This window comes from Chamaea fasciata, unplaced genomic scaffold (assembly GCF_029207755.1).
Source record: "Chamaea fasciata isolate MVZ Bird 193981 ecotype frontalis unplaced genomic scaffold, bChaFas1.0.hap1 SCAF_7, whole genome shotgun sequence".
Taxonomy (NCBI): domain Eukaryota; kingdom Metazoa; phylum Chordata; class Aves; order Passeriformes; family Sylviidae; genus Chamaea; species Chamaea fasciata.
Genome location: NW_027094092.1, coordinates 15,363,083 through 15,376,612, shown reverse-complemented (window position 1 = coordinate 15,376,612; position 13,530 = coordinate 15,363,083). Strand labels below are relative to the sequence as shown.

The 13,530-nt window shown below is 37.6% G+C and overlaps 1 protein-coding gene across 2 annotated transcripts in view; it reads left to right on the top strand.

The window, feature by feature from the left end:
* Window positions 1-13,530, top strand: part of KCNQ1 (potassium voltage-gated channel subfamily Q member 1) — a 331,242-nt gene that overhangs the window by 88,527 nt on the left and 229,185 nt on the right. The window contains exons 8-13 of one of the 2 annotated variants that reach the window (XM_066187689.1): window positions 2,199-2,294; window positions 4,535-4,657; window positions 5,687-5,828; window positions 7,143-7,169; window positions 9,602-9,667; window positions 11,926-12,046. In XM_066187689.1, coding sequence (XP_066043786.1) covers window positions 2,199-2,294; window positions 4,535-4,657; window positions 5,687-5,828; window positions 7,143-7,169; window positions 9,602-9,667; window positions 11,926-12,046 — 575 coding nt within the window. The remainder of the gene's footprint in view (window positions 1-2,198; window positions 2,295-4,534; window positions 4,658-5,686; window positions 5,829-7,142; window positions 7,170-9,601; window positions 9,668-11,925; window positions 12,047-13,530) is intronic. The other variant, XM_066187690.1, reaches the window with a different exon arrangement.

The window sequence follows — 13,530 nt, the reverse complement described above, 5'->3', positions numbered from 1 at the left end:
TTACTTCTTACGATGACTTTACAGTGTTTTGGGTTTTTTTAGACATTCACTCATAGTTTACTCAACTGATTAGGTCCAAGGTGAACTGGAGAATTCTCATGTACATCTTTCTTCTAAAAAAGCTTCCAAAAATGTCACTGGCAGAAAGACAGCAATCAGCAGCCAGAGACACTGATGCAGTTCTTCACAAAATTAATATCTGTTCATGGCCAAAGTCCTGTTTTCAAAAGTGACCTACAGCTGACCTTTTAAAGCTGTTATGGCATTTTGTTTGTACTGAAAACAGGTTCCTGAGTGCTTTCAAACAAGAAACAAGGCACTTGAGTAGCAAGGGTAAATTCAAAATCAGCGAAACTTGGACTGCAGTTTGAAAACCCAAATATTCAGTGCCAGGGAAGTTAAGGGTATGTTTTCCGCAAATTTGGCAGTACTCCTGAATTGTGCTGTTAAAATGTTTGTGCCACCTGGAGCATTCTGTTTACATGGGGTTTTTTTTCAGTTCAGGGACACAAGCAGTTTTGTTAGCAGATGTTTATGTAGTTCTAATGAAGAAGTGGTGGGGATGGTACAGAATAGATAAGAATACTTTTATGCCCGTACCATCACAGAAGTTCTTCACAGCATGAAATAGTAGCTGCTAAAACTCAAATGACCTTCTAAAATTAGTTGCCTACTTTAAAAGTACATAACCTTTTACAGAGGAGGAAAATTAGGTAAATTCTCCACCATCAGTTTGCCTCTAAAGCATATCTTTCTCCCCGTCCTCATTCTAATCTCTTCCACTTTTATTTTAAAAGAGGAATCAGGTAAGTGAAATGATCAGTATGGAAAATGTCAAACCCTACTTTTTTTGACTGGAGAGTGTTAGTGGTGGGGTGTTTGTTTTGTTTGGGTTTTGTTTCGGTTGGTTGGTTTTCTAAAATCAGTCTAAAATGCCACAAAAATGCTTTATCAATGATTGTGTAGCAGCCGTGCCTTCACGGCCATGTTTTATGTTTACCTGTCAGATTTCCCTAATCTTTGTTGAACAGCACCAATCACCCCTTTATTAGTGGGATTTTCCTTGCTGAATGAAGTTGTTCCTGTGAGTCAGCCCAAGGGGGAATTTGGGGTTTGGAGCTCTATTGCAGGCTTTCTTGTTGGTGTTTTAAGTGAGAGGATCTGGCTGAGATCACAGTCAGAAGTGTTTGTAGTGGCTAAATGCAACTGGTGTGGGTTCTGGATCAGGCAATGATCCCTCATTTCCCAAATATGTGGTGTTTGAGCATCATTATCTCTTTGATCTTTACTAAATGAGCATAATAGGAAGGGCATTTTGTGCTCCTTTCAAAATATGTAATGATTCATAGAGTTCTTAGAGGTTGAGCCAAGATCCCTGGCTGCTTTGATGCCTTTTAGTATCTGTAGAAAAAGAATTGTGCTTTTCTTGAGTAGGTGTAATCATGTAAGCTGATTTATAAAAGATTTCATTTTCACCTGTTACTAAAACTTGTGTTAAATAGGCCTATACCTGTGCAAATGACCACATAAATGGCCTGCTCTTTACTTAAAGTTGGACTTCGTATCTACTGCGTTTGGAGTCTAGTTCCAGTTTCACACCATCCGGTGCCATTAGTCCATGTCCCTTGTCTTGAGAGTGAATTAGATGGCTTTGTGTTCGACTCAGTTCACCATTTTGAAATATGTCTTTTTCTCCTCTTTGTCTTCTTTCCTCACTCCCACCATGGATTAACACATGGAAATAGAAATTACCATACCACATTTAAAAGGTCTAGTGGCTTACGTCATGCCCTGCCAAAGCTTTATTTCTCATGAAAATGTATTTGAGCCCATCAGATTGATTTTTTTTTCCCCCCTATTTTGTCATTCTCTTGCACAAGCCTTTGACAGACTTTTAGAGTATATGAAATGTAATTTCTGTTTCCTTTTTCGGGTCTGAGTCCAGCAGGCTTTACATCAGGGCATGATAGCATTCACAGTCTACTTCAGCAAGTAATAATAAGTGAGACTAAAAATTTCGCTGTATTAAGTCATTTCCTCTAAATAGTTAGTTGGGTTTTATGATGCTGGAGAGAAGTTTATTAACACAACATAATTTGGCAATTTTATGTGTGGTTCTTTCCTTCCACTCTTACCAAAGAAGAAAAAAAGAAAAAAAAAAAAAGAAGAAAAGAAAAAAGTTTGTTTTCTTTCCACAGGGAATTCTTGGTTCAGGCTTTGCCCTAAAGGTACAACAGAAACAAAGACAGAAGCATTTCAACCGTCAGATTCCAGCTGCTGCCTCACTCATACAGGTACTGAGTTCTTGCATATTGCATACTGTAATTTCTTTCCATTTATAGTAGGCTTTTGGTTTGGTTGTTTTGGTTTTTTTTCCCCACGCTGTTGGCAGTTTTTCCCTCCCTGATTCCCATTAAAAACTGTACAAGAGTTACAGATGCAAGTTTTGGAAATCCAATCTTTAATGTAAACTAATGAGCAGAAAAGTACACTCCCAAATCAGTGTAAACTGTTTAATTCAGCTGGTTAAAATCAAAACTGAAAGTTATCTTCTAATTATTAAACTGTTTACCTGGGGAAAATGTTGTGAAATGTTATGCCTGTAGTAATGAAAAAACAAAGAGGAGGTTTCATGTAGAATTGTGCTTTTAAAAAACACATTGTTGCTTGTAAAGTTAAATATCAAATATGCTTCAGCCAGTACAACTACATTCTTAAAAATCTCAAATTTAGGAGAAATAAGTCAGAATCTTAAATAGGAAAATGTTGTTTGGACTTTTCAGCTCTAGAATAGCTGGCTGGGAACCACTGGGATTCTGTGAAATCCATCTTTTCACGTAGGATAACTGAAAGGCAGGAAAATATTGACCCCCCCTGTTGTAAGTGCAATTGCAGTTCAGCGTCAGTATGGTTAAGGAGATTTTGTCCTTTACCTCATTGGAGGAGCCAGCGTTGCACCCTGGAAAAGTATTAATGTGGTTTCGTTCTAGGTTCTTCCAGCTTTTCCTCCCCTCTACTCAAGTACCTGCACATAGCTTTAGAAGCACAGAGATCAAATTTAAAAGGAAACTCCATGTACACCATATCATTTTTTCATTCTCATATGACTTATTTCTCTAGCTTCATGAGTGAATGTGGGTTTCCAGGTCAGGATCTCTATGGAAACAGTAGCTAACTGTAAAGTTTATGCTTGAAACTCAACAGTCCCTGAGTTAATGTGAAAAAGACCCTGGTTATAGCCAGAGATTAGCTAAAAATCTTGAGACTTGTATGGTATGGTTTTGTAAGAATGGATTTTTTAATGTTCCCACTGATTCTTTTGGGAAATGAGCATGAAATTATTGGGAAGCCTGAGACTGCATGTCCAGAATGTTGTACTTGGCTCCATCAGAAATATTTATGAGGAGTAGAGGATAGACAATGAGTTGCTGAGTACCTGTAATAGTTTAATTATGATTTACTAATAGTCTCAGACTTCTGGAAGCCCAGTTCACCAAGTATTCTACAAATGGCTTATGGAAAGATTGTTCTTAAACCAAGATGTTTAAAAAATAGATGCAAAACAAGAGAACAGCCCAGATGAGTAGTTTTCTTTCCTTGTATTCCTTCTTGATTTCTTCTAGAGATCATTTCTTTCTTCTGCTATTCTGTTAATCATGGAGGGATTTATATGGTGACTGTCTCTTCATTTACTTTCCAGCTGCTGTCTGTTTTCCTCTCTCATTCTGCCTTGCTTTGTTTCTTTCATCTAGGGTTTTCTGGCCTTTCCTGCTTTAGACTGTTTGTGTATAAGTGTGTCCTTTCTTCATGTAGTAAGTGAGGATCTGCCTCTATAATGTGGAGACTCATTTTTAATTAATTCTGATATTTACACAGTTAAGAGAGAATGCAGTAGTGGTTTTTTTTTGTTGGTCTTGTTTCCTAGCCCTGCTTTTCCTCCCTTCTGACTTAGAACATGGGACTTTAATCATTGGTGGTTGGTAAGAGGGAGGACTGGGTCTGGGTTTTGGCTCCTGGTTAACCACTGGTACTATTCTGTTGTGCCCTCAGTTTCATTTCTTCATATAAATATAGCTCTACTAACTGCATCACAATTCATTTTTTTTTTCTGGTAGTGTTTCTGTGAGGCATGAAAGAGTAATTTTTGTCTTTTTCCGAGTATGGGCCTGTAACACAGGATGCAATAGGCAAAATGCCTAAAAGCAGGTAGGAAATTGGAGCAGTTCATGAAATTTCAACCTTTTTTTGAGTCTAGTCTAGAGTGTTCTCTCATTATTTGTTTGTTGCTACTGAGAATAAATGTTGTGCTTGAAAAGGCTGGTCTTTCTGTGTGGTTTCCCCAGTTCTAACTATGTGGTTTCTATTTACTTAGCAAGAGTTCTAAACCATGCTGAGTTTGTTTCCAGAGGGCAAATTCAGGAATATCATTAAATGAAGAATGACTGACATGCTACTTGGAAGTTTTGTGTTTGTTGTACAGGGAGCCACTAATCTGATTGATTAATTATTCTGTTGCTTAAAACATTTGTTCCAGACTGCATGGAGATGCTATGCTGCAGAAAACCCAGACTCTTCTACATGGAAAATATACATTCGAAAACCTGCCAGGAATTATCATTTGCTGTCACCCAGTCCAAAACCAAAGAAATCGGTGATGGTATCAATAACTAATGTTTTGCATTATAGTAACTCAAATATTTGAAATTAAATTGAGGGTTTGTACTCTCTAGATGTTATTTGTTCTGCTTGTTTTACAGATTATTACTTGGTTTCAAAATTTGATTTACATTTCAGTTTTGATTGTTTCAGTATATAAACATTATAAAATAGAGGTTGATTTGCTGAATTTCCCCAAGCTTGACTTTTTTGGTGGATCTAAGTGTTTAGAAAAGAGTAATAATGACCTAACTCAGTCATATCAGTCAGTTACTTATCATTGCTGTTTGGAAAACCATAAGGAAAGGTGAAAAAAAAGAGAAAAGCACCATTTCCAAAATAGTGATTTTTAATTGATTAAAACAAAAAAACCCCATCAAAACTTCTGTTTCTTTCAGCTATTGATTTTGTAATTTTCAAAGCTTTCATGGTAAAGACTTCTTGTGCCTACATACAGTAATATGGTCATATATGGTAATATGGTCACTTCCATAAATTCAGATTTTTTTCGTTTTAAATACAGCAACAAAAACCCTTTGTCAGAATCTTTAGATTGTGTAGTACACCGTCCTCTGTACTGTAAGAGTATTGCACAGCAGTCTCAAGCAAGAAGGCAAGGGTGTTGGGCAAAAAAATCTTCTCTTATATCTCTAAGGTTCATCTGAGTTCAGTAGCCATATATCCATTGGCTTTGTGCTGAAGGTGTGATTTATTGAATCCATAAAATGATAAAGGCATTCTAGAATAGTTTGATTTATATAAGATTCTGCATAGCTAGCAGGTTTTCTTTTTTTGCTGCAGGCAAGGGATTTGGAAATGACATTGTGCAGAAATCTACTGATTAGCTAGTTTTGGCAGAAGGAGGGGGCAACAGAATGAGAAACACAGTTGTAGGATCATGAACATGTAATTCAGGCACTCTTTTAATTGGTTATAGCTCATTGGGGACTGCGTTATTATTGAAGAAGTCACTGAAGAGACAGCTCCATGTGACTTGGTTTGAGTAACCTGATGTATGTGGGTTTTTCAGGTTAAAAAGAAGAAGTTTAAGTTAGACAAGGACAATGGGCCTTCTTCTCCGGACAGGATGTTGGCTATACCACACATAACTTATGACCACGTGGTGGAGGACAGGAAACCTGATTTCAGCTTTGAACCATTTGAAAATTCTGGTAAGAAGCTCCATTATAAAATGCCAGTAACTGTGATGAGTTCTATGATTAGATTTGCATACAGGTCCTTTTTAGTATCTGTAGTAATGAAGGAAAGAACAAGCTCTTGTCGTTCTAACACGAGAATACTTTGCGTTTTTGCCTTTGGTTGCTGGTTGCTTTGGCTCATCTGGGTGAGATTTAACCATTGCTTTAATGAGCGTGCTCTACTGCAGACAAATGAAATAATTTCTCATTTCTGCCTTGTGGAAAAGCTGCTGACTCTTAGCCTGGTGCATACGTTCCCCAATTCTGCAATTGACTGAAATTACAGAGATTAGCTGTCAGCTTTTCCATGTGAAATTTCCCCAGGATGTGTTTCTATTGTGCTTGTACCTGAACCAAAAAGGATTGGTGTGCCTTGGCTGCACCGAACGTTGTCTGCTACATGAAACCATCATGTGCTCATGCCATCTGCTCAGTGCAGTAGGCTGTGAATCAAGTTTTGAAAGCAGCAGTACTTAAGATAAATGTGGGTCCATCTGTATTAAATGTCACTGCACAAAATGGTACAGTATGAGGAAAAAGAAGCCAGGACATTGATAATTACCTTATGATTAATAGCTTATTTATATTTGCTTTTGTTGTACTGAACTTCCAAAGTAACTCTGAATTTACAATGTAGCATTTTTACAAATGTACTTTTATTGCGAGTGTTTAATGTATTGCTCAAATTTTGGCAACAAGAGCAGGGTTTAATTTTTAAGGTGTGTTTTATTGAGTATAGATACCTTAAGTACTTGTGTTTTTTCTCCTCAAAATTTTGGCTGGCATGAATAAATTTAATGGGCTTTAAAATAAGACAGCAACGTGGTCTGGCACTGGGCATATTTTAGTGCAAGCAGAAAGTCTTGCTTTTCCTGTACTTTTTTGGTGTGCTTCTGTTGTTCTGCATCATCCATGCTTTTCCACTCTTTCTTGGCCTCTTCTAAGGAATGATTGCAAATTGCATCTGGTGGTAGAAATGACATAGCTGCTAAAAGGTGGACAAGTACTGAGCTATAAGTGTGTGTCTCAAAATTTGAGTACAGACACCTTTCTTCAAAATAATCAAATGACAGAACCTTACAAATGCTTAGAATTGTAAAGTCCAGCTTTTTACCACTAAATTTCTGAGCTGATGAAGGACAATACAGTTTGATGGTAGCCTACTACTGCCATTTCAAAAATCAGTTCTACAGCTTTCAGTAAAAAGTTTTTCTCTAATTTCTTCTGACACTTATCTTTTCTCTTTTTTATCTGTGTTCTCCTCTATAAACTGTTACAAGTATACAGGACAAACAGGAATGTTAAAATTGCTTGGTAAGTTGAGGAAAATAATTCTATTTATGGCATGCCAGCTTATGACAGTGTAATGTTTGCAGTGCTTTTCATGTGTGACTAGTGCCATATAATTTCTAAGAAATCTTTTGCAGCCAAGGAGATCTAGACAGACAGAAAATGTACATTCTCACACTTGTAATCACAACTGCACCCAGTCTCATTACAAAGAGAAAAGTGAGCTCTCATTTGTATAAGTAGATGACCTCTAATGGTTTTTTATACTTGAGAAAAATTGCTCATGTATATATAACCAATAGAAAAAGATAATTTTCTAATAAATAAAATATAATTTATCCAGTAGTTATGTAAGCATATGATGTGAATTAATTTCTAAATAACTATATTAGGATGGGAGAAAACTTTCAGGTTTGACCCCCCAGTGTTGTAAATTCTGAAGTACATGCATCTGTTCCTGTAAAAATGTGCTGTAGATATTTGTGAACAGATGGGGACCCATAAATTAAATAATTTATTTTACTGTTTGTCTGGATTCTGTGATCACTTAAGCAGCCATGTAGTCTTGTGATGTTTCTAATGTGCTTGCTTAGGCACTTTCTTCACAATTGAGTGTTCCCCAAAGACAGTAGGATTAGAGCTAGGTCTGGGCAAAAGACCACTGTGATTTAGTGAGAGTGCTATGAGCCACCTGTAAGTTTTCTGCTCTGAAATCTCTACAGACAACAGAGGCTTCCTTCCAGTGATCGAGTGCAAGGACGCTCAGGCTTGGATTAAATTTGCTGAAATGGCAAGGTTCAGTTTCACCTCTGAACTCACATGGGACACAGGTGAAATTGAGGTGTTAGAACAGCAAAACCAAACTCAATCTCCTTGACTCCCCTGATCAATCCTTGATTTTTCCAGTTTCCACCATTCTAAGAGGTGCATCTCTGTTGGGGATGGACGTGGTGGATCAAGATCAGGAGGGCAGTGAGAGCCACCAAACAAATCACCTGTTTTATGCGAACAAGAAATTCCTTCATCTTGGGGAAATATCAGAGGAGCTTTTCCAGCCATCATAGGTTCAGTTTCTATGTCCCAGGCAGGCAGCCAGAGCTCAGTGGACATGAGAGGTTATCTAACACTGTTCTCACAGCAGCTCAAAGAAAGAGGAGAGAGTGTTGCTTTACTTACTGTGAAAAAGATTGCCTACACAGAAAACTGGAGCTGCCAAGTCAAAAGCTCAAAAGGAAGAAACTAGAAAGTACAAGGATAAATGATACTCATTTAGCTTTAATTTGGTCTTCAGAAAGGTTCTAGTAACATATCCATATGCTGCTTTCTCACATTCAATAAATTTTTGGGCTGCCCACTTATACTTCAGTCTTCACACTCGCGGATCCCTCGTCTGGCTTCCCTGCCAGTATCTTTGTGCAACCAGAGATTTCCAGCTTTTTCTCCCTCCTTTCTTTCTCCTGGCATCATCAGTTCAGCAAAAACCAAAGGAACCGTGGCTCATCCTGGCTATGGCAAAAATTAACCCTTGTCCTGGCTGGAACTAGGACATGTGCATAGCACTGAGAGAACACTTGCAAAATGAGAGGTTTTTTTCTGGTTTGTTTTTTTTTTAACTCCGATTTTACTTTTTTATTTTAAGAGTTTTTCTCATTGCATAAAAGTAAGGCACCATTCCTGAAAAATATCAGTCTGTCCAAGTGTGTGAATTCACAGGTAGTTCTTAATGAAGTAGTTAGTAATAGCATAATGCTATTCAAAACAACTGAACATAATGCAAAGATTGTGTTTTGCTGAGACTTTCTCATCACTTACTCCTCTTGCTTGCCTTTTTTCATTTCCCTGAGAAATTCAGCTTCAATTCTCCAAGAAGTTCAGCTTGAGACAGGTACTTGGTTTACGTGGTTGAAGTGGGCAGCCTCAAAAACCTTTTATGTGATGTGTTTGGATGCTTCAAATGTGGGTGTCCAAATTTCCCCGTTCACTTGGCAGCACTGAAATCTGACCAGGAGAGAGCTGCTCTGTGAACAGTGTGAACCAGAGCAAGAGGGGTGCAACCCATGGGAACCTGGGCATTTAGGAAAGGGAAAGACTTGAGAAACCCTGAAGTCTGGAGGAAAGGGGCAAGCCTAGACTGGCCTGTAGGGAGGAATGTCTTGCAGCAGTTGACACTGCCATGAAAAATGGGCTTGGAGAAGCAATGACGCCTCCACAGTGGCAACTGAACACTCTTCCAACATGTTGTACAATGCACTGTTGTACAGTTTCATACACTGTTTTCCACAGTATTTTTAATTTTGTGTCAGGTAGAACGTACTAAATTTTAGGTATGTCTGCATCTCCTCAGCTGTCTGTCCGCAGCTTCTTTCTTTTTTTTTTTTTTTTCTTTTGTGTGTGTGTGTGGTTTTTTTTTTCTCCTCTCCTATCTCTGTTTCATGTACATCTTCACTCTGACTCAGATTGTCAGCGCTCCTGGCCATCCTTTTCCGCAGACCAGCAGTCTTCCAGCGCTCCTTCCTCTCCAGGTAAAGCTCATAATATTTCATTGTTCCATCATGTTTCATCACCTTTGTTAATTACTGTACCCTTGCAATGCTCTGTCTGGAGCTCTCTGCTGTGGCACAAAAAAATATAGAGCTGGTTTCTAAAGAGAGGTGTTCCAGTAGAATTTTGAGTTTGGAGGTTGTTCAGGTTGTAAATTGCAAATGTTTAAATTCACCCATTATTATCCACTGAAAACTAGTGTTTAAGTGTCATCTGCTTCTTCTCTTTAACCTTCATATTTAGAAATTGTGGGGTTTTTTAGTATTTTTTTTAACACTGCTTTCTAAGAAAGACTTGTCCAAAGTCTAATGGCTATGAATTTATTTTTATATGAAAAAAAGTGAGCTCCCTGCTTGAGCCCTGTTTCAAGGCACTTTGAGGCAGAGAAACTCCCATTAAGGCCATGCTCTTATCTTAGTTATGATGATCTCAGAAATTTTTATAACAGAGGGAAGGAGATACCATGTTTGCCTCATACTAATCAGCTCCTGCTCTCTGTGTGCTCACACAAGAATTCTTTCAAATAGGCTGAGGCCCAGTTTTGACTTCTGGCTCTTTTTCCATTGTGCCAGTCCTTCTTTCCCCTCCCGTGAAACTGAAAAGCAATAGCTGTGACTGATCCAAGAATCCCTGTTCCTGCAGATCCACTTGTGTATGGAGTGTGCTGTGTCTCCCATGAGCACAGTCTAGTGAGTGTTCAGCAAACCCTTCACAAGGCTTTAGGTGCAGCAGTTTTTTATCACTTGCCATCAGGAAAACAAAAACATTTGTGAGTCCTTATTTGCTAGAAACTGAAAAAATTTCATTTATGTCTTGTAGAAGTGAAAACAGTGAAAATTAATTTAGTGAAAGTCCGAACAAGTCTGTTTGAAAGACATTTCACTGCACATCTTTATTTGGAATTATTTTGCTGGTTTCACAGCCTGTTTTTTTGAATGATGGCTACAGCAAAGCGATTAAATAGTATGCTACTATACTATTAGTATGATACTAAAAGCAAAAGTAGAAACTAATCCTTGCTAAAACTTACTACAAGATTTTAATTTTTAAGTGCTGCAAGTGGTTCCTGCTTGTAATATGTATCTCCTAGCAGTTGTCCTATTTATTTATTTATTTATTTATTTTAAACTGTGATTTCAGAGGTCATCCTTTCCTATTACAACTTCTGGAGTACAGAGACTTTCCTTTTGCAGTTTTGGACTGCCATGTGCTTAATGATGAAATAATACTTTCTGTTCTGTTTGTTTTGTTGGTTTTTTTTTAATTCAAATCCATTTCTGTCATATGAAAATACCTAATTGTCTGAGTAAAATGGTTGCATTAAAAGAAAACAATCATTTCCTTATATTCCCACTTCTATTATCAGAAAATATCAGCTAGATTTATTTTATCTTTTTCTGTTGTATTCCTTTTGGTTTTGTGTGGCTTTTTGGCAGGGCATTATTTACTGCTATATTATAAAATATTTCATTTAATATAGTAGAGTGTTCATAAATTACTAAATTGTAATTGTTTTATTGAATATTCCAGTCAGTTGGACAAAGTTTTCTGTGGACTTGTCACAATTACCTATGATTTACGTGGAGTGTTACCAAGTTTTATTTTCTGTAAATTTATTTACAGTCATGTAAACCACACCAGTGGTTTTATTTATATGCAAATGTTGTGACTTCTCTAACAAATGTTAGGGACATGTTTGAAAAAGCACTTGGTGTTCTTAATGTTAGTATCTGACAGAATTTCAGAGCCCGAGTTTGAAAATGAAAGCTGTAACACTCTCCCTGATTTCTTGGATACGTGAAAGTGATGATCTGCAAGTAAGTTTGCCAGTAAAACTTTCAATATCTGAAGTTTTGTGAATCAACCCTCCCAGTAAGAACCCTGTCTGGGATGAACTGGAGATCTTGTCCTGATTCTGAGCCCAAAGTGAGGTGGCCTTGTGCCTTAGTGTGAGAGGGAACCAGCAAATTTTCTCTTAATAAGGCATGAAGGTCTCCTTCGTATGGATTCTAAAAAAAAAAAAGGAATAAAATATTAGTTTTAATATTCACCAGAAGTTCAAATGCTTTGGGCAGAGAAGGAGTTAAAATTTTGCTTTTCGTGAACTCTGTGGTGCGCGCAATTTTGGTAGCAACTTTTGTTTTCAATATTCTTTTAACATGTGCAGTATTTCAGAGGCCCAAGTGAGCAGCAGTCCAATGCTGTTGCTTGAACTGCAATCTGCATGTTTTTTCCACAGTAAAAAAGAGCCCAGCGTTTCTAGATGTGAACACAGGACCCTTCATCAGGACCAGCAGCTTTGCTGATGAGCTTGACCTGGAGGGTGAGACTCTGCTGACCCCAATAACTCACATCTCACAGTAAGTCCAGGCTGCTGAACTGTGCGTTGGTTGACTTGGGCAAGAGAAAGGCAGTTCAGGTGGGAGGAGCTGATAGGGCTCAAATATCTCAGATATTTGCGTCAAACACTTTTCACCTTGGCGCTGGTGTATCCTGTTCTGAGTGCCAGTAAATCTTCATGCTGACCTTAAGACAAGTTCACTTGGCTGTGACACAAGGCTTTAGATTTTAGGTAATGTCTCTGGGCAGCTGGTGGCTGATAACCTCAAGATTTTTACGTGGAGACAATATGTGGGAGTACTTGCCTGGTGAAGGTTATCTTACTCCCTCCACCATTTTCCAGTGGAATGGATGTAAAGTGCAAATTTTAAGTACTACTTATATGAAATACAAGTCTCTCCATTTCAGCAGCACTTTCTCTAATGGTCAAATTATGCTCTACATTGGAAGAAAAGCTCTGTTTGATCATTATTATTGCTTTGTTGTATATTAAAAAAAAGATCTGAAATAGGCCTGTAGGTGTGTGTGTGGGGGGGAGGAATTTTGGTATTTTCCTTTTTGGAAGATTTTCCGCTTTTCTTTCATGCCAAAATGTTATCTTCAGGTTCTCAGATTATTAAAAGAAAAAAAAAGAAAAAAAAGAAAATTGCAGCAGATTTTTCTTCTAATGCCTTTAAAAATACATCTTCTGTCATTTAATTCAAAATCCTGAAAAATATTTATTGTTTGCCGTAGTAGATGTGTGGTAGTATATCCTCTAGCAGAGGAGTGAAACAATTTTTTCCCCTCTAAAAATCTGGGGATTTATGCAGTGAAACAACAGATGAAAATTCTTAGCATGCTTGTACTTCTGAGGTACCAAACCTGCAGAAATGCTTGCTGCCAGTTTCCAGGCCTTCTTCCTACATGTATTATAATTAGCAGAGAAGCACAAACATACTTTTTAGAGCTCATTTTGGAAGGGCATATATTAAAGAAAAAGAAAATGTTTGGATGGAGTCTTCCTTGTCCCCAAACAGACGTATTTGCATTTTCATCTAATTCACCCAAGTGTACATCTGTTTGTAGGCAGGGGATTTAGTAGACTTGTATTCTGGAAGATTTCTTAGTAGTACAACCAGGAGGAGGAAGTAATAAATTTCCTCAAGTGTTAGACAAGAACAATGGAGCAACAAAACTAGATCTAGATGTTTTCTCTATATAGCTTTTTAAATACTTTATTTTGCCTCAGCATTGCAGACTTTTTCTTTTCTAATATGCTTCGGTGCTAGGAGTTTCCATTTTCCTTTCTGGGTTAGTGAGTTATTTAGTTTTTTCTTACTGCAGCATTTCAAATAACAAATCACTCCATCAACTTTCACTCCAACCCGTGTAGCAGCTGAGATTTTTTTTTCCTATTAATTACTTGTAGGAAACTTCAGAATATTGGCAGTGTGTTTCAGATGGAGAGCCTCACCAAATGAACACCCTAGACTCTCAGTAACTAATACAGTTTTCTTTTGCT